The sequence below is a fragment of the Megascapheus bottae genome, chromosome 10 (genome assembly GCF_031878675.1).
Source record: "Megascapheus bottae isolate mThoBot1 chromosome 10, mThoBot2.hap1, whole genome shotgun sequence".
NCBI lineage: Eukaryota > Metazoa > Chordata > Mammalia > Rodentia > Geomyidae > Megascapheus > Megascapheus bottae.
The window spans coordinates 42,495,409-42,514,598 of NC_143518.1; the positions used below are offsets into that span (position 1 = coordinate 42,495,409).

General features: G+C 46.7%; 5 protein-coding genes across 6 annotated transcripts; 2 read left to right on the plus strand and 3 right to left on the minus strand.

The window, feature by feature from the left end:
- Window positions 1-1,698: 1,698 nt before the first annotated feature.
- Bola1 (bolA family member 1) lies at window positions 1,699-2,831 on the minus strand. Its single transcript, XM_090339903.1, has 2 exons — window positions 2,627-2,831; window positions 1,699-2,352 (listed from the first exon to the last, which is right to left on the minus strand). Exons 1-2 carry the CDS (start codon window positions 2,642-2,644, stop codon window positions 1,930-1,932), a joined length of 441 nt encoding a protein of 146 aa, XP_090196029.1. The 5' UTR covers window positions 2,645-2,831; the 3' UTR covers window positions 1,699-1,929.
- Window positions 2,832-8,986: 6,155 nt separating this feature from the next.
- LOC150058331 (histone H2A type 2-B) lies at window positions 8,987-9,442 on the plus strand. The gene has a single exon (XM_090341123.1). The coding sequence runs from the start codon at window positions 9,050-9,052 to the stop codon at window positions 9,440-9,442; it is 393 nt and encodes a 130-aa protein (XP_090197249.1). The 5' UTR covers window positions 8,987-9,049.
- A 47-nt stretch (window positions 9,443-9,489) lies between these two features.
- On the minus strand, window positions 9,490-10,028 carry H2ac20 (H2A clustered histone 20). Its single transcript, XM_090341122.1, has one exon. The coding sequence runs from the start codon at window positions 9,993-9,995 to the stop codon at window positions 9,606-9,608; it is 390 nt and encodes a 129-aa protein (XP_090197248.1). The 5' UTR covers window positions 9,996-10,028; the 3' UTR covers window positions 9,490-9,605.
- A 47-nt stretch (window positions 10,029-10,075) lies between these two features.
- On the plus strand, window positions 10,076-13,283 carry LOC150058333 (histone H2B type 2-E). 2 transcript variants are annotated; one of them, XM_090341120.1, is made up of 2 exons: window positions 10,076-10,737; window positions 10,993-13,283. In XM_090341120.1, the coding sequence occupies exons 1-2, from the start codon at window positions 10,361-10,363 to the stop codon at window positions 11,126-11,128; spliced, it is 513 nt and encodes a 170-aa protein (XP_090197246.1). In that variant the 5' UTR covers window positions 10,076-10,360; the 3' UTR covers window positions 11,129-13,283. The 2 variants fall into 2 exon arrangements, with proteins under 2 accessions (XP_090197246.1, XP_090197247.1); XM_090341121.1 differs by lacking the exon at window positions 10,993-13,283 and having other exon boundaries at window positions 10,076-10,823.
- Window positions 13,284-18,334: 5,051 nt separating this feature from the next.
- On the minus strand, window positions 18,335-19,139 carry LOC150058334 (histone H3). The gene has a single exon (XM_090339904.1). It carries the CDS (start codon window positions 18,986-18,988, stop codon window positions 18,578-18,580), a length of 411 nt encoding a protein of 136 aa, XP_090196030.1. The 5' UTR covers window positions 18,989-19,139; the 3' UTR covers window positions 18,335-18,577.
- Window positions 19,140-19,190: the final 51 nt, after the last annotated feature.

Consider the following 19,190-nt stretch of genomic DNA (forward strand, 5'->3'; position numbering starts at 1 on the left):
GAACTCTTTGGTGTCTGTGCTCCAAGGACTGCCTTCTCCTTCAGTGCCCAGTATATGAGTGTGTGCCCCTTCTTTCATCCTTCATTTGCTGGATGTAGCCCTCTCCCCTGCACCTCAGGGGACACTCATCCACCCCTCCCTCTCCTGGGGATTCTCTACCTAACTCTGTTGATGTGAAAAACGAAATGAAAAATATTGATGAAAAATAAAAAGAAACAACTCTTTAAAATCCAAAGTGGCTCTGCTTCTTTGCCTCTCCATCACATCTACTGCCTTCCTGACAGCGGAGGAAAGGTGAAATGAAGGTGCTCAACAAGTCCCATCCTAACCTTGAGGTCAGAATAACATGGCGTACTTCCTACATTGGCCAAAAAAAACAAAAACCAGAACCAAATGTCCTCTACATCTTCTGATGTACCTCAAGGCTAGAGCTCTACCACTTGAGCCACAGCACCATGGCTTTTTCTATGTATGTGGTAACCAAGGAATCAAACCTGGATCTTCATGCATGCTAGGCAAGCACTCTATCACTAGAACAAACTCTTGGCCTAAGAAACATTCGTATCTGGTGCCTACAGCTCATACTTGTAATCCTAGCTATTCTGGAGGGTAAAATCAGAGGATCCTGGTTCAAGCCAACCTTTCAAGCAGGAAAGTACATGAGACTTTTTTTTTTGTCAGCTGAAGAGCTTGAACTCTGGGCCTAGGTACTGTCCCTGAGCTCTTCAACTCAAGGTTAGTGCTCTACCACTTTGAGCCACTGAGACACTTCTAGTTTTCTGGTGGTTAACTGGAGATAAAAGTCACATGGACTTCCATGTCCAGGTTGGCTTTGAAATGTGATCCTCAGATCTCAACATCCTGAGTACCTTGGATTATAGGCTTGAGCCATGAACACTAGCTATGAGACTCTTATCTCGAACTAGCTACCAAAAAAGCTGGAAGTGGAGCTGAGGCTCAAGAGGTAGAACACTAGCCTTGAGCAAAAAAGCTCAGGGATGACACCCAGGCCCTGAGTTCAAACCCCATGACCAGTGCAAGCGCACACACGCACACATGCAAAGCTCCAAAACATTTCATCAATGTGCAACTAAAAAAAAATATTTTTTTTTGCCAGTCCTGGGCCTTGAACTCAGGGCCTGAGCACTGTCCTTGGGCTTTCCTCAAGGCTAGAGCTCTACCACTTGAGCCACAGCACCACTTCTGGCTTTTTTTCTATGTATGTGGTACCAAGGAATCAAACCTGAGTCTCTGTGCATGCTAGGCAAGCACTCTACCACTAGGCCCAACTCCCAGACCTCATATCCACATTTTAAAAAATCTCTTGCTACCAGAGGTTTGAACTCTGGGCCTGCCCCTAGTCCCACGAACACTTGGGTTTCTCTAGTCTGCAAGTTACGTATTATTATTACTATTATTGTTAGTCCATTGTGATTATTAGTCTATTGTGGGGCTTGAACTTGGCCTAGGAGATATCCCTATGCTCTTTTGCTTCAAGGCTAACTACTTGAGCTACAGCACCACTCTTCTGGTTTTCTGGCAGTTAAAGACAGGAGTCTCACAGACTTTCCTGCTGGGCTGGCTTTGAACAAACAGAGTAGCAAGGATTACAGGCGTGAGCCACCAGCTAGCTCCCAGCCCCACTGTAGCCTTTGTAGCATTAATGAACTGGCATGAAGTACGCAGCGACATATCTCATAGGGTAACTTGTCTTCTAATGTTTTAATCAGGAGTAGTGCAATTCTTTATGGACAATTTCATGTGGAAAAGTAGACAGCTTCTCCTTAGGTTAACTGACCTGCAACAAACTACTAGAGAGCCATGTATGTGTCAAGTGAATGGGGTCCAGGGGTCCTCGTCATTACAGACCGAAGCGTTGAGGTAGTTTATTCTCACGCAGCCCATTCAGATTCTGGTCCTCCCCACCTCTTAGGGGGAAGGAGTTCCTCGAGTTTTCTTGCTCCCACCCAAGCAGGGAGGGCTAGTGTCCAGCTGAGGGTTCTCCCTCCACTGGGCAGGGGTCCGGGCTTGGATGGCCAGGGCATGGACGGGCCCGGCCAGCTCCTCCGACAGCGCCTCGTGGACCAGCCGGTGGCGTTGCAGGGGGCTCAGTCCCTCAAAACGAGAACTCACTACGGCCACTCGGAAATGCGTCTCGCTGCCTGGGGCGACGGCGTGGCCGCTGCTCTCGTTGCGCAGCTCCAGCACCTCGGGGTTCAGGGCTTGTTCCAGCTTCGTGCGGATGGCAGTCTCGACCGGACCGACGGCCCCTGATCCCGCGCTGCCCCGGGACGAACAGACGCGAGTGGCCATGGGGACGAGGCGCCGAAGCAGAGGCACGCTCGGCATCCGCTGTGGAGGAGGGAGGGTCAGGTCTCCGGCCGGGAAGACGGCCCTCCACCCCCCTTCACCGACACCCGGCTCCCACAGGGCCCCGGGTGCCCGGTAAGGTGATTTCCAGCTGCGGGCTGGGGACTGGCGCAAGTACAGCGAGCGGCGCCAGGTCGTTCGTGATCCGCCCGCATCAGTCGGAGGTTGCAAAAATACAGCACGTACGACTGCCCCCGTTAGAATCGGCGCCCCTGTGTGCCACTCCCACCCGGGCTCCAGGGCGGCCCTCTTCTACCTGCAGACCAGCCTCCATTACCTCAGCTGCGGCGGAGGTCCGGGACTGCCGACGCTTGGAGTGACGCAGCCCGCCGTCCCAGCTAGGGGAGCTTCGCGCCAGAGAGCAGGCAGGCACCGCGCTGGTTCCTGGGAATTGCCGCGAGGGTTCCTGGGAATTGTAGTCTCCGCTTTTTCCCAACTCGAGGCGTGGCCTGAGCTGGCAAGCCTTGAGCCCTTGCACAGACCAGCTCAATAGGGGTGGAGATTAATTCCTTCTGTTTGTTTGTTTTTTTAATCACCAATAGATATTTTAGTTTATCAGCGCCTTTACTTTTTACTCACAAGAAAACAGAAGTCCTTTGTGCTTGTTGTGTTCATGACTATTGTGGGTGCCACAGTTCTGGAGAAAAAAAAAAAAAGCTGAAGCATGTTTACACAACCCTGGAGAAGACAGAGGGCAGACAGTTACAATAGTGTGTGAACTGCTATTTTAAGACAAAGCATAGTTTTCTGAGGAAGCCTGTTACCCTGACTTGACAAAGAGAATTTAGAGACAGCGCCAAAACAAATGTCTTAGTCCTATGTAAACAACAACAACAAAAAACAACAACAAAAACCCTAGGAGGAGAGAGAATATTGAGGAAGTCTTCTGTTGACAGTGGATGGGGTGCTTCAGAAGGTCCTGTGTTATGGTCCTGTGTTCTTTAGAGCAATGTGAAGATTAGGATGTTGCCCCAGGTACAGCAAAAGAATAGTAAAGAGCAGGATGACAACAAGATTTATTAACCAAGTAATAGTATAGCACCTGGCCATATGAAGTAGGCAGCTGCTATACGGAATCTTTTTCCCTGTTGACCTTCCCCAAATAATTTGATGACACAAGTGTCTGCCTGGGTGAGGACGGTCATATGCTTGTGCTTTTGAGAGAGTGACGATGGATGCTGGGCATTCGATCCTGTTACCCTTCTAGGTGAAGCCAATGGTGGGCCATATATATCTAGCGATTCCTTCAGCGCTGGTACATGTGGATCTTGATATTAGGAGTGTGCTCCATAAGGAGGCTGTGAGGGTTACTGTTTCAGTCATCAGTTTAGACTGTGAGTCTTTTTGTTGTTGTTGTCATGAGGCTTGAACTCTGGGCCTGGGTGCTGGCCCTGAGCTCTTCAGCTTAAGGCTACTGCCCTACCCCTTGAGCCATAGTCCCACTGTTATGCCCAAGTCTCAGGACGACCACCAAGAGACCACCGAGAGTCAGACGTTCCGAAATGCAAAAGCAAGGTTTATTGCGAGAGCCAGCAAGGAACTTGTCCACTCACACCTCAAAGCAGTGATGCTGTGAGGTGCGGGGGGGGGGGGGGGGGTGGTGGGGGGAGAAGCTGACAGGGTTAACCCAGTCTTTTTAAAGGCAAATATCACAGGTTTACACCCATCAGGTGGTCGGATGAGATAAAATAGGGATTAGGGAGCTTCCCAGGCTGGTGGAAACCGACTAGAAGTTCTCACGACGCTGGGTCCCATTCAACTGTCAGAGAGTAGTTTTATGGTTTGGGAAACAAATGCTATACAATGCTATATGTGCAGTCTAATTTTGACACAAAATAGATTAGTTCCTGGAGCTTATGGACACCTGTGTGAACAATGGCTGACTAGGGTCCAGAAGTTCCTGTTTGTGCAGCCTCTGGGTCCTTGGTGATTTTTCGAACCAGAGTTTTCTTTTTATTCTGCTTACTGATGGGGAATAATTTTGTGTCTGGGGGTAGTTATTTTTCATCTCTACACCCTGAACCGCTTATATAAACAAGACGGTTGCTGCTTTTTTCAGCTCTTCACCACTTCTGGTTTTCTAGTGATTCATTGGAGATAAGAGTCTTACAGTCTTTAGGGCCTGGGATGGCTTTGAACCTCAATCCTCAGATCTCAGCCTCCTGAGTAGCTAGAATTATAGGCATGAGCCACCACACCCTGCTCCATCTGGGTTTTTATAATTTCACCTTCATGGAGAATGGACTCTGGCAACACTGTTTTTGTCCTTGCTCTTGACTACCTATCCTTATATTTTTTTTATTTCTGGAATGTTAGGGTGTAGTTATGAATGGCTGGAGTCCAGGGGGCAGGAATGTCTGTGAGTCAGTGGGCAGTAGCCAGGAGGACAAGGGGCCAGATTGTGTTAGGCTAGTTTTTGTTAGGTGATTTTATCTTTATGAAGACCAGTGGGAAGCACAAGAATCCTGAGTTCCTAGCCTGGCACTGAGGCTCACATCTGTAATCCTAGCTATTCTGTTTTCTTTCTTCCTTTTTTTTTTTTTTTTTCCAGTCCTGGGCTTGGGCTCAGGGATTGAGCACTGTCCCTGGGTTTTCTCAAGGCTAGAGCTCCACCACTTGAGCCACAGCACCACTTCTGGCTTTTTGCTACGTATGTGGTACCGAGGAATCGAACCTGGGTCTTCGTGCATCCCAGGCAAGCACTCTACCACTAGGCCAGACTCCCGGCCCCAATCCTGGCTATTCTGGAGGCTGAGATCTGAAGATTGCAAGTCAAAGCTCAGCCACTAAAGAATGTGAGACTGTTATCTCCAAGTATTCACTAGGGATGGGAAGTGGGGCAGTGGCTCAGAGGGTAGGGTGGTAGCCTTGAGCTCAAGAGCTCAGGGACAACGCCCAGGCCCAGAGTTCAACCCCTATGACCCACAAAAATAAATAAATAAATGAATGAATGAATCCTGAGTTCCTGTAAGCAAGCTTATTTAGTTTAGTACAGGGAATGTTACTATAGGTCAAAACAGGTTATAGGAGCAAAAAACAGGGTTTCAACATAGTTTGTTGTTATAATCATTAACCTGAGATAGAGCCTGTGCACACAGTGATAATTGACTCCCTTATTGTTAAGGGGCAGAGAAATGATAACTGTACTTCAGATGTTTATCTTATTTCCTTTGCCTCAGTTTTAATAGTCCAGTTTCCAGCCTTCTGAGCACTAGTGAGGTGGCATTTCAACATCTTAACCTTTTTCAGATCTTATAGCTCAGCTTTAGAGTTCCTTATACAGGAGCTAATCTAGGATGAAATGTTGTGTTAAAAGCTGGGTAAAAGGATTCAGTAAATTCAAATATGAAGACATAAGGTCTCTCCCCTTGCAGAAAGGAGATGAGGCCAATATTAAAACAGAGTAAGGAGGCCAGGAGTTTGGCCTAGTGGTAGAGTGCTTGCCTAGGATGCACAAAGACTCGATTCCTTGGTACTACATACATGGGAAAAAGCCGGAAGTGGTGCTGATGCTCAAATGGTGGAGCTCTAGCCTTGAGATGGAGCTCTAGCCTTGAGAAAGTCCAAGGACAGTGCTCAGGTCCTGAGCTCAAGCCCAAGACTGGCCACAAAACAAAACAACAAAAAAAGAGTAGGGAAAATGGAGTTGTGGCTCAAGTGGTAGAGCTCCAGCCTTGAGTCATAAAATTAAGGGACAGTGTCCAGGCCCTGAGTTCAAGCTCCAGGACTGTCACAAAATCAGATTAAACCAAACCAAACTAAACCAAACCAAAACAAAACAAAACAAAACACAGGAGTAATACATTCTGTCACTAGGATGTGAACCAAACAATGAGGGCACAGAGAGGGTGTGTGGAAGTGGGGAAGACTTCATGAAAGGAATGGTATTTGACCTGAAACAGGAAGATGAGAATTTTGCCAAATCAAAAGAAGAATAAATCACAGCATCCATAAACTTCAGGAAGTAGTGGAAAGCCCTCTCTTCTCACGAATGACTGACAATGCACTATGGGGTACAGTAGTAATGGGAGGGGTGGAGAAAGGAGAAGACTAGTTGGAATGGTGGAAAACAGCTAGAGTACAAGATAAATGCTTGCTTAATTAAACTGCATGAGAAGGAAATCAGTTGCTTCTAGTGAACAATCACACAGGTATTAAAAAAAAATAAGATATGGCCTGTTTGTGATGGTGTATACTTTTACAAATGGCCTGCTTTGTTTCCTTCTCTAATACCTCTGTTAAAAATCCTGGGAAGGAAGCTCTGGGGAGCAATAAACTAATTGAACTAATGAATATTGGTGTATGTAGACATAGCTAATATGGCTTTACTTGGAAAGCTAAGTTATTTCTCTAACACTCTCTTAAAGGGGAAGAAAGGAAGGCTGAATAACTTAAGTGACTTTGCCTTTTTTTTTCCTCTCGACTAATTAGTGCTCTATCACTTTGAGCCACAGTGCCACTTCAGGTTTTCTGGAGGTAAGGGTTTCATGGACTTTCCTGCCTGGGCTGACTTTGAACTGCAATCCTAAGATCTCGCCCTCCTGAGTAGCTAGGATTATAGGTGTGAGCTTCTGGTGGCTGTGTGATCTTTGCCAAGTGCTTCAGCCTCTTATATTCTCAGTTTATCTGAGAGGTAGACAGTTTTATCTCCTTGGTAGGTGGGTCCCACTAGAGATAGGACTTATCAAATAGTAAATTCAATATAATCTCTTTTCTTTTTATCCCTTTTCATAGTATGGGGTACTGAAATAGAGGCAAAGAGAGACTTAACAGACATGATCTCTATAGATAGCTAGTGTTTACTAATCAAACTTCAGATTTCACCAGGCTTTCTAGTGGCATATTTGGGTTAATCTCAATTATTATATCACACCCATAAATGCTGGTTGGATAAAAGCCTGGATAATAGAGAACATTAGAAAACAACTCAAAGAATATAATTTAATCCTGTTCTTTTTTCTATAAGTATTCTACTTTCTGTCCCTACTATATTACTAAAGAAAGGCTAAAAATTATGTGAGGAATATTGAGACTTCGAGGAGGCAGAAATATAAATTTCCAGAAGGAAGAATGGTGTGTGTGTGTGTCCATACTAGAACTTGAATTCAGGGACTTGTGCTCTTCTTTCTCACCCCCCCTAAAGGCTGGTGCTGTCATTTGAACCACACCTTCAGTTACAGCATTTTGTTGGTTAATTGGAGATGAGTCTCAGATTTGTCTGCCTTAGTTGGCTTTGAAGCTCTATCTCCAGATGTCAGCTTCCTGAGAAGCATAGGGTTTCAGAGAAATTTAAGGAAGAGGAAGTGCACATATAGAGGGTCTTACAAGCCACTACAGCATGAAGGCAAAAATCTACCCTCCACTCCCTTTAGGAGCTGGTGCTAAAATCTGAGGAAGGAATTTGAGGCAGACAATCTAAGTACCTTAAGGAACTAGTTTAGTAGCTTCTAGTTTTGGTATCTATAAATTTGTTGGTGCTAATCATGGATAGACGATAAAGAGAAAAGGGTGGAGAGTGTATTTGTATGACTTGCATTAGGATGCTTAAGAACCTTGTAGGTAGAAATGCTTGAAGCATCCAACAAGCAGTTAACAAATTTGGCTGTCAGTGGGTAAGATCCCTAGGGAAGAGTGAAGAGGTGGGGATAGAGGGACAGAGTCCTGCTGGCTTCATGGATTTAGAGGTGAGCAGATAAATAACAGTATTAAATAAACTCAGTAGAGAAAACGAGGGTGACATTTTACATGTCAAGGGTGCTCTTAAGGAGTTAACAGACGCCGCCTGGAGGTTGAATAGGATGGAAAATCACTTCTAACCAAATGATTCCTATAAGCACCAGAAGACAGGGTTGTGGTGGAGTCAGCGACTCAATTGAGGATACTCACGCAACCTTATTTTATTATTATTATTATTTTTTTTACTTTAAAGGGGATCTGGCTCTGATATGACAGAAAAGGTGAGATCTGGAGAGTAATTTAGGACTCAAGGAAATAACCAACTGCAGAATCCATGCCTGTGAGACATTCTGTGGCCTTTATGGTCTTTCTTTGGATTTTTAGTATGGTGAAAAGCACCCTTCTGAGACACCACAAATTGACACCTAGTAAAAGTGTTAAAAAAAAAAATGAAATATTTCTCAGCCAGGCGCGGTGGCTCACGCCTGTAATCCTAGCTACTCAGGAGGCTGAGATCTGAGGATCAAGGTTCAAAGCCAACTTGGACACTAAAGTCCATGAGACTTGTTTCCAATTAAACACTAGAAAACTGGAAGTAGAGCTGTGGCTCTAGATCTCAGGGACAGCATCCTGGTCCAGATTTCAAGCCCTATGACCGACAAAAAGAGAAAAAGAGGGGAAAAAAAGAAAAGAAAAGAAAAAAAAAAGTTTCTCTTTAAGGTCTGTCATGCAAATGAGGGGCTTTAAGGTGGCTTTCTGCGATTGGCGAGAAGCTTTAAGACGCGTCATTTCCTGGTCCTGCAGGATGCAAACCAGGGGTCAGCTTTCTGCTTTGCTATTGGTTGGGCCTACTCCCCTTCTAGCCAATTAGACTGCTTCCCTTCACCCCTCCCGGTAGCTCTTATAAATTACGTCAAATTGGTTACCCTTTGCGCATCCTTCTCCTTGGAAAAAGAAGCTGTCACAGCATCTTTTCCCTCCCCTTCTCTTCATTTTTGCCGTAATGTCGGGTCGGGGCAAGCAAGGAGGCAAGGCTCGCGCCAAGGCCAAGTCGCGGTCGTCCCGCGCCGGCCTGCAGTTCCCGGTGGGGCGTGTGCACCGGCTGCTGCGCAAGGGCAACTACGCGGAGCGCGTGGGCGCCGGCGCGCCGGTGTACATGGCGGCGGTGCTGGAGTACCTGACGGCCGAGATCCTGGAGCTGGCGGGCAACGCGGCCCGCGACAACAAGAAGACCCGCATCATCCCGCGCCACCTGCAGCTGGCAGTAAGGAATGACGAAGAGCTCAACAAGTTACTGGGGGGCGTCACCATTGCTCAAGGCGGTGTGTTGCCCAATATCCAGGCTGTCTTGTTGCCTAAGAAAACCGAGAGCCACAAACCCGGCAAGAACAAGTAACTAGTCGTGGTACTATCCTTTTATTCAAAAGGCTCTTTTAAGAGCCACCAAAATATCGAGTAAAGGGCTGATCACAAGATAGCGTACTAGCTCTTTCTTTGAATACTTGGGTGGCTCTAAAAAGAGCCTTTGGTGGTCTTTGGTTTTGTTTTTTAAGTCAGAATTATTTGCTCTTGGCCTTGTGGCTTTCGGTTTTCTTTGGTAACAAAACGGCCTGGATGTTGGGCAGCACGCCGCCCTGGGCGATCGTCACCTTGCCCAGCAGCTTGTTGAGCTCCTCGTCGTTGCGGATGGCCAGCTGCAGGTGGCGCGGGATGATGCGGGTCTTCTTGTTGTCGCGGGCCGCGTTGCCCGCCAGCTCCAGGATCTCGGCCGTCAGGTACTCCAGCACCGCCGCCATGTACACCGGCGCGCCGGCGCCCACGCGCTCCGCGTAGTTGCCCTTGCGCAGCAGCCGGTGCACACGCCCCACCGGGAACTGCAGGCCGGCGCGGGACGACCGCGACTTGGCCTTGGCGCGAGCCTTGCCTCCTTGCTTGCCCCGGCCAGACATGACAGAGATCAACGACCTAAAAAACTCCAGCTAGTAATTTAGCAACAAAATAGGTTTTAGAGGAAGCCAAGCCTTTATAAGCTTTCCCAGGGGTGGAGTTAGGAACCGGCTTTTCATTGGTCCCAATATGATTCTAAAAAGGGCCAATAAAGCCGAGAATCGTCTTTGTTACGTAAGTTTTAGTATATATATGTGGGGCGGGGCAGAGGAAACAACATTTGACCAATAGAAAGGAAAGACTTTTTAAACCCTGATTTACATAAGGTAGTTATAAAAGGATCAAGCCCGCCCATTCCCGCAACTTCTTTCTCTGCTAACCTGTGTTAGTGTTGTTTTTCCTTGTTATTTTGTATTGGCTTTAAACCATGCCTGAACCGGCCAAGTCGGCTCCGGCTCCCAAGAAAGGGTCCAAAAAAGCCGTCACCAAGGCGCAGAAGAAGGACGGCAAGAAGCGCAAGCGCAGCCGCAAGGAGAGCTACTCCATCTACGTGTACAAGGTGCTGAAGCAGGTGCACCCCGACACGGGCATCTCGTCCAAGGCCATGGGCATCATGAACTCGTTCGTGAACGACATCTTCGAGCGCATCGCCGGCGAGGCGTCCCGCCTGGCCCACTACAACAAGCGCTCGACCATCACGTCGCGGGAGATCCAGACGGCCGTGCGCCTGCTGCTGCCCGGGGAGCTGGCCAAGCACGCCGTGTCCGAGGGCACCAAGGCCGTCACCAAGTACACCAGCTCCAAGTGAGTCCCGCGGGGCTCGGCGCGCTGGTCGCCTCTCTAAAGGCTCTTTTCAGAGCCACCCACCTAATTCCCCGAACAGAGCTTCATTCACTTGCATTTCCTTACGTGCTTTTGGCGATGTAAGTCATTTTAGTCCAAAGGTCCTGCCTGACGGCATGGCATAGCTTCTTACACTAGGACATTTGAACTCCCTGGCGCGTGACTCGGTCTGCCTTTGGATCTAGAGCCCATCTTTTTTCTTTTTTTGCTTCCTAGCTTCCTGTCCGCAGCTTGGATGCGGTGTCCCCCCTCCCCTTTCCCTCCACTTCCCCACCTCAAGATCAGTGTCCTGGAGGCTTTGTTGGGGTGTGTTGTCACCGTAAAACGAGGTAACCGGGCTCTTCTGGCATGATCTGAGAGGACACAGACTGCGGGACTGCCCTGTGCAGTTAAAGCCTCTTAGTCGGTTGGGTGTCCACTGGCTCCTACGATTGTCCTACTGGGCCCGCGGTTCTGGGTTCTTGGCAAAGCGCCCCAGCTGCGTCCCAGCCCTTTCCTGATTGGCTTACATGAATATTTAAAAGTTCGCGCCAATGGGAGTACGTATTGGTTGCCACTCTTTGGAGCGTTGAAATTCTTTTTTAATTTGTCATGACTTTTGCACTTCATGTTCTGGAACGCTGTGGCCCCAGAGGACTGCAAAGCACCGATCACAAGTCATGTCCAAGAGACCTCCGGCCTCCCATCGAGGAATCTGCACTTCCTTTCTGTCTTGTCTTTCTAGCAGTTGTCTGAAAAGTGGTTCATTTGCTCTCGTTCCTCATGGTTTCTCTGGTCAAGGCATGTTCAAGGCTTTCCTGGGCGGTTCCTAAGCTATATCTTCAGTGCTAATGAATACACATTATGGAATTAATATTTACTGAGTTAATTTTTCTGCCCATCCCTCCCATTATTGCTTCCCTAGATCTAGGGGAACTATTTAATAACAGTGTATGTGAAGACACGAACAGTGGAAATGTTTTTGGAGCTACTTTTCAAAATCTGTCCTTAATCATCTCTTGATTACAGCCGTGAGCCATTGTGCCCACTGATATTTTTAGATGGAAGAGAGGGGGTAATATGTCCTCCTTGGGAAATACTAGGCCCTCCTTGGTTTTTGCTGATACTTATGATCTGTGTCCTTGGTCAGTTATTCAACTCTACTTTGACCCAGGACTTCTGTAGTTGATTACAGGAGTTTCACAAGTCCAAAGCCAATATCACAGACTGAGTAAACATTTATTGCACATGTGTTTCCTTTCCTTTCCTTTTTGTTCTATCTCTTCTTTTTCTCAATCATAAGGTTTGAACTCAAACACTGTCCCTGAGTTTTTATACTCAAGGCTAGTGCTCTGGCACTTTGAGCCACAGTACCACTTCTGGTTTTCTGTTGGTTAATTGCATGCAGGTAAGAGTTTCACAAACTTTCCTGCCTGGGCTGTCTTTTAGCCATCATCCTTAGATCTTGGCCTCCTAAGTAGCTAGGATTAAAGTCATGAGCCAGTGAATTGTACACATGTGTTTTCACATGTGTAATGTTATTAATAAAGGTAGGTACCAATTTAAAAGCTTTGCTAGATTCTTTTATCTGCAATTTATTTTAATTTTTTCAATAAATGAAATTACGGGCCGGGAGTTTGGCCTAGTGGTAGAGTGCTTGCCTAGCATGCCCAAAGACTGGGGCTCGATTCTTTGGTACCACATACATAGAAAAAGCCAGAAATGGTGTTGAAGCTCAAGTGGTAGAGCTCTAGCCTTAAGAAAGTCCAAGGACAGTGCTTAGACCCTGAGCGCAAGCCCAGGACTGGGAAAAAAAAAATGAAATTAACAGCTCGACACTGGTGGCTCACCCCTGTAAACCTAGCCATTCGGGAGATTGAAATCTTGAGAAAGAAGGTTTGAAGTTAGCTTGAACAGAAACGTCTGTGAGACTCATCTTCAATAAGCCAACAAAGAGCTGGAAGTGGAGTTGTGCTCAAGTGGTAGAACACAAGTTGAGCAAAAAAGCTAAAAGGGCCAGGAGTTTGGCCTCTAGTGGTAGAGTGCTTGCCTAGCATGAACAAAGACCTAAGTTTAATTTGTTGGTACTACATACACAGAAAAAAGTTGGAAGTGGTGCTGAGGCTCAAGTGGTAGAGCTCTAAGGGAAGCCCAAGGACAGTGCTCAGGCTCTGAGCTCAAGCCCAGGACTGGCCAAAAAAAAAAGCTAAAAGGGGCAAAACCCAGGCCCTGAGATCAAGTCCTGGTATTGGTGCCAAAAAAAATAAATAAATAAAGTGACATATACAGAAAACCTGGAGGATGAAATATTTGTTAGCTATTAGTCCTGGGTTTGATGAGAGTGAAGGGCTGTTTCAGGGATTTAAGTGATTTGTTTAGGATTTTCATCGAGACAGAACTCGTGTAATGAGGCTTAAACTCCTGCCTGGGTGCTATCCAGGGCTGATTTGCTCAAGACTTGTGCTGTACTATTTGAGCCACACCTACACTTCCAGCTCTCTAGCTCGCTCGCGCGCTCTCTCTCTCTCTCTCTCTCTCTCTCTCTCTCTCTCTCTCTCTCTCTCTCTCTCTCTCTTCTCTTTCTTTCTTTTCTTCCTTCCTTCCTTTCTTCCTTTTCTGGGTCATGGGGCTTAAACTCTGGGCCTGGGGTTTGTCCCTGAGCTCTTCAGCTTTCAAGGCTACCACCCTACCCCTGGAGCCACAGCCCCACTTCCTGTTTTTTTTTCTAGTGATTAATTAGAGATAAGAGTCTTTGAGATTAGTGGAGATCAGGTGTGATCAGGGTAGTATGGCCCTAGACTAGAGATAAGAGTTTTACAGATTTTTTTTGCCCAGGTAGGTTTTGAACTTCCTCAGATCTCAGCCGTCTGAGTAACTAGGATTACAGTCGTGAGCCACCAGTGCCTGGCTAAAGCCCGCTTTTCAAATGCTCAATGCTCAAAGTCCTTCCACAGTCTCTTTTGTTTCGGATGGAAAAAGCTGCACTCAGCGCCTGACTGCAGCTGTGCTGCACCCCATCCCCCAGACTTGCTGAGCATGCCAGAGAGCTCACTGTCTCCCACCCATCCAACCTTCCCAGAAGCCAGCTGGGAAGCTCCAGACTACTTGCTTATCAGCATTTCTGGATACTGACCCTTTCCTGCCCAGTCTTAAGTTCCTGGAAAATCACCCAAACCACTCCAACCTAGTTGAGTCTCTCCCTACCTCTAAATTAAACTGACCAATACCTCTTGAAGGTGGACTCGACCTACTCTGGAACAGAGGAGTTCAAAGGAGTCAACTCCACCCCCCAAAGCCCAAATGATTTCCAGGTCCTGCAGTTCTATTCTGGGTGGCCTTTTCCGTCTACTTTTTAATAAACTTGCTCTCCTCAAGCCCTGTTCTTGCCTTTGTTTCTAAGTGGTCCAGAAAACAAGGACACACCACTTAATTTGTATTATCATTTGCCTCACAAGTATTCCACTGTACAGGTTTTCTGCTCCAGTCAAAATGGTCAATTCCTGCTCTTACTCCCCCAGTCCATATCCTTTTCTTCAAGAATTTGCCTTTCCTTTTGGCATGGCCAGAGCTTTCTTTTAACCCAAGGCCATCTTTTTCAGGGTCCAGTTTAAATTCTATTTCTTCATTTCTCCATATAATTAAAAATAAAGCAAAAAAGTGCATATAATGGTATATAATCACATATTAAAGTATAATTTGCTGTTTACACACACACAGATACACACACACACACACACAAAACAATAAAAATAAGGAACTCCAGTATTTCTTAGTGCCTCTTCAATAGTTCTTCCCTCGGGCAATGATTGATTTGTTTTATGTAATTGTAGTTTGTCTTTTCTAAAATTTTATCTAAATAGAACTTTATAGCTTTATATACCATAAATACTAAGGAGTTCTGTGAAATAGTAACATACTAAAGAATACTATCCTGTGCATTCTTTGTAATTATTTAACTGAATGTAATTTTGAGATTCATTCATATTGTTGTACATATCATTATATACATATTACACACACACAGTTTTTGTGTGGCATTGAAGCAGGGCTTCATGCATGATAGACAAGCACTCTACCATTGAGTCACACTACTCAGCTCAGTATGTATTGAATAGCTACAATACAATTGGTAACCCATTTACTTGCTAATGGACAGTTGGGTTATTTTCAGGTCTTTTCCAAGTTTCTTTTTTCTTTTCAAATCTCAGTACTCGCTATAGATGTTAAATTAGGGCCAAATATTAAGATAGAGGAAGTACAGACATGAAAATAATATATTTCTTTTTTTCCCCTCCGTTTTTTTTTTGTCCCTCCTGGGGCTTGAATTCAGGGCCTGAGCTCTGTCCTTGGACTTTCTCAAGGGTAGAGCTCTACCACTTGAGCCACAGCACCATTTCTGGCTTTTTCTACGTATGTAGTACTGAGGAATGGAACTGGGTCTTTGTGCATGCTAGGCAAGCTCTCTACCACTAGGCCAAGCTCTCCTTCTTTCCCTACTTTTTGTCTTTGGTTGGTCATGGGGTTTGAACTCAGGGCCTGGGTTCTGTCCTTAAGCACTTTTTGCCCAAGGCTAGCACTGTACCATTTTGAGCCACAGTGCCACTTCTGATTTTTTGGTGGTTAATTGGTGATGAGTCTCATATTTTTTTTTTTTTTTTTTTTTCCTGTGGGTCTTGGGGCTTGAACTCTGGGCCTGGGCACCAGGCCTGAGCTCTTCAGCTCAAGGCTACTGCTCTACTCTTGAGCCAAGCCCCACTTCCTGTTTTCTAGAGGTTAAGTGGAGGTAAGAGTCTCAAGTCCTTTTGTACCCTGGCTAGCTTTAAATTTTGATCCTCAGAGCTCAGCCTTCTGACTAGCTAGGTTTACAGGCCTGAGCCACAGTGCCCGGCAAGGATAAGGAATTTTAAAAGGCCCTGAGTTCAGTCCTTAGCTCTAAAATGAAAAAGAAAAAGAAAACAACTGGTGTTCTCATATGAAGGGAGAAGGAGACATAGGGAAGAAATCAGTATAGAGATGGAGGCAGACTGGAATTGTGCTACCACAAGTCACGAAGTCCCAGGAGCCACCGGGAACTGAAAGGGACAAGGAAGGATAATCCCTTAGTCTTTGGATCGAGCATTTGAACTTGCTTTCAGACTTCTGAGAAATTAAGTCGATATTGTTTACGGAAATCTGTTGGGCAGCTGGGAAGCAAATCCAGTGTCCTTGTAGCTGCACAGGAATGACCTTCCCTCAAGAGCATCCAGGGGCTGCCACTGCTGCCAGAAGCTCAGAGTGTGGCCAACCTGTGGTTTTTCAGCCTGAGATAGTCTTGGACAGCCCTATAGGTCCACGACTAGAGTATGTTCATGATTGTCTAGGAGAGCTCAGTACCATTTGCAGAGACAGGAGATGCTTTAGGAAACTCTAGGTTGAGTTGCTTGTTAGGCCCATGAGGGAGGAACTACTCTACACCCAGAAAAGGATCACCATAGATTTTGTCTGCTATTCCTGATCCCTCTTTTCTTTTCCTTCCCTGCCTCCCTCTTGCCTTTCAATTATACTTTACACTCTGTCCAAATAGTGTTTTATATCAGAATGGTGTATTAATTTCTACCCCCACTTTAATCAATAACCACAGTGATTTAAAACAACACAATTTATTCTTATGGTTTTGGCAGTCAGAGGTCAATACAAGTCATATGGGAATAAAAGGTGTGGTTGAAGGAAGGCCTGGTTCCATGTGGAGTTCCCTAGGAGAGTTGGTTCCTTGACTTTTTAACTTCTAGAAACTGATGTCAGGTTTTGGTTCGGGGAACTAGCACTTCAATCTTCCTTCCTGACAGGTCACTTCTATTAAAGGGTCCCAACTCAGGAGCCTTGAGACTTGAGGATTTTGGTTTAAAGTTAATTCAGGCAGAAAGTCCTTGACATTCTTTTTTTTTGGCCAGTCCTGGGGCTTGAACTCAGGGCCTGGGCACTGTCCTTGTGCTTTCTCTAGACTAGCATTCTACTACTTGAGTCACAACACCACTTCTGATTTTTCTGTGTAGGTGACACTGCGGAATGGAACTCAGGGTTTTGTGTACACTAGGCATACACAAAGGCTGGTGTATGTGGAACACACACACACTCATACAAACAACCCCCCAAATTTAATTAATGCAATTTTCATAGCACATATTTCCAGAAGCAGGCCTGACCATTCTTTAATGGTTCAAAGTCCAGAAGCTTGCTTGTGTGGCAGCCTTGCAAAAGGGAACAAAAAGCAAAGTCCTTTCCTGCCAGGATGGGAAACTTTATTTGGATATTTGTGTTGTTTGTAGGGCATAGGAGAGATTACCAATACAGGCAGCAACATAGAGCAGTAATATTGTGTCATTATCAAGTCAATTCAAATGCCTTATAAGCCAAGGGCTGCTTATTCTCCACTTTTGTCTTAAGAGTTCACCTTGGGAAATGAGAAAAAACTAGGCCTCTTTTACAGCCAAGAGGGAAGCCCTGGATCACCCAAATCTACTCCTTGAGTTCACACTTTTGAACTTTTGAGCTTTGTCAAACAGAGCACTTCAGTCACAGCAAAGAGCAGAAAAATGAGGGGGAGATGGGGAGAAGGAAATGGGGATAAAAACCCCAGAAGGGTTATCATTGTGTGAGAAGCAATGCACCAGACTAATGTAATTAACTTCTTTACATTATTCCAATAATAAACACAATTGAAAAAAAAAAAAAGGTTGGGGCTGGGAGTTTGGCCTAGTGGTTAAAGTGCTTGCCTAGCATGCATGAAGACCCGGGTTCGATTTCTCGGTACCACATACATAGAAAAAAGCCGGAAGTGGTGCTGAGGCTCAAGTGGTAGAGCTCTAGCCTTGAGAAAGTCCAAGGACAGTACTCAGGCCCTGAGCTCAAGCCCAGGACTGGCAAAAAAAAAAAAAAAAAAAAAAGGTGCTGGGAGTTTGGCCTAGTGGTAGAGTGCTCATCTAGCATGCTTGAAGACCCGGGTTCCACTCCTCAGTACCACATATCTAGAAAATCCAGAATTGGTGCTGTGGCAAGTGGTAGAGCAATAACCTTGACGAAGTCCAAGGATAGTGATCAGGCAGAGTTCAGTCCCTAGGCGTGACCAAAAAAAAAAAAAAAAAACGAGGGGGAAAGAAAGCTAAAATAGAGGCCCTGATTGCCTTAGCTGTGACTATGAACAAATTGCCCCCAAAATGCAGAGATTCCCCAAAAGCCTATTTATTGTGCCATTTTTCTTTGAAATCTCACTTAGTAATCCCTATTTTGTTGCTATAATAGAGTACTTGAGGCTGGGTATTTAAGATGTAAACTTGGCTCAGGATTCTGGTGCCTGGAGGGGATGGATACACATTGTGCTAGCATGCTAGAAAGTTGGCTCCTGTTAAAATACAGCCAAGAAAGGAAAAGGGACCTGGTCTCGAGCATGAGGTAGCTCGTTCTTGTTCCTGAAAGAAGCTACAGGAAAAAAATGTCACGAAGATGTCAGCAAGGTAAGATACAATTGGTAGAAGCACTGGTGGTAGAAAACTAGTTATACTGTGAACTAAAAAAGAATTCTGAAGCTTACGCAATTAATTATGGCAATTAATAAAACCTGCATGCACCCAGACACCGGGGAAGAACTGGCACCTTTGTTTTGAAATTCCAATTAACAATGAGCGTCCCATCAGCGGCAAGTACCGTATCTACAACCTCTTTTGACTGGCGCGGCAGAGAACCTTCAAACGCCAACAAGTCCGCAGCCCTTTCTGAGCGGCCTGTGGGTGGCTCTGAAAAGAGCCTTTGGATGGGAGCGACCCTCTGCGGAGGAGCGCTCGGCGGATCACGCGCGCTCCCCGCGGATGCGGCGGGCCAGCTGGATGTCCTTGGGCATGATGGTGACGCGCTTGGCGTGGATGGCGCACAGGTTGGTGTCCTCGAACAGCCCCACCAGGTAGGCCTCGCTCGCCTCCTGCAGCGCCATCACCGCAGAGCTCTGGAAGCGCAGGTCCGTCTTGAAGTCCTGCGCGATCTCGCGCACCAGCCGCTGGAACGGCAGCTTGCGGATCAGCAGCTCCGTCGACTTCTGGTAGCGCCGGATCTCGCGCAGCGCCACGGTGCCCGGCCGGTAACGGTGCGGCTTCTTCACGCCGCCCGTGGCCGGCGCGCTCTTGCGGGCCGCCTTGGTGGCCAGCTGCTTGCGCGGGGCCTTGCCGCCGGTCGACTTACGAGCGGTCTGCTTCGTGCGGGCCATGGCGACGGCGTCTGCTGCAAAACACACGAACAAACGGACGGCCGGACCGCCGCGCCACAGACTTTATAGGCGACGTCTGCTTCCCATTGGACGCGAGGCGTTTGAAAGGCCCGCGCCGGCCGCCCATTGGCTGCGACGTCACCCGCCCCGGCGCTCCCGGTTGGCTCTGGCAGAACGCGCCCCGCCCCGCCCGCCCGCGGCA

What these genes read in the sequence shown, in the direction of transcription:
- LOC150058334 (XM_090339904.1), bottom strand. Translation starts at nt 18,988, where the DNA reads ATGGCCCGCACGAAGCAGACCGCTCGTAAGTCGACCGGCGGCAAGGCC.
- H2ac20 (XM_090341122.1), bottom strand. Translation starts at nt 9,995, where the DNA reads ATGTCTGGCCGGGGCAAGCAAGGAGGCAAGGCTCGCGCCAAGGCCAAG.
- LOC150058333 (XM_090341120.1), top strand. Translation starts at nt 10,361, where the DNA reads ATGCCTGAACCGGCCAAGTCGGCTCCGGCTCCCAAGAAAGGGTCCAAA. An exon ending in ACCAAGTACACCAGCTCCAA is followed by an intron (nt 10,738 to 10,992) that starts GTGAGTCCCGCG and finishes TTTGCTTCCTAG; the next exon opens with CTTCCTGTCCGCAGCTTGGA.
- LOC150058331 (XM_090341123.1), top strand. Translation starts at nt 9,050, where the DNA reads ATGTCGGGTCGGGGCAAGCAAGGAGGCAAGGCTCGCGCCAAGGCCAAG.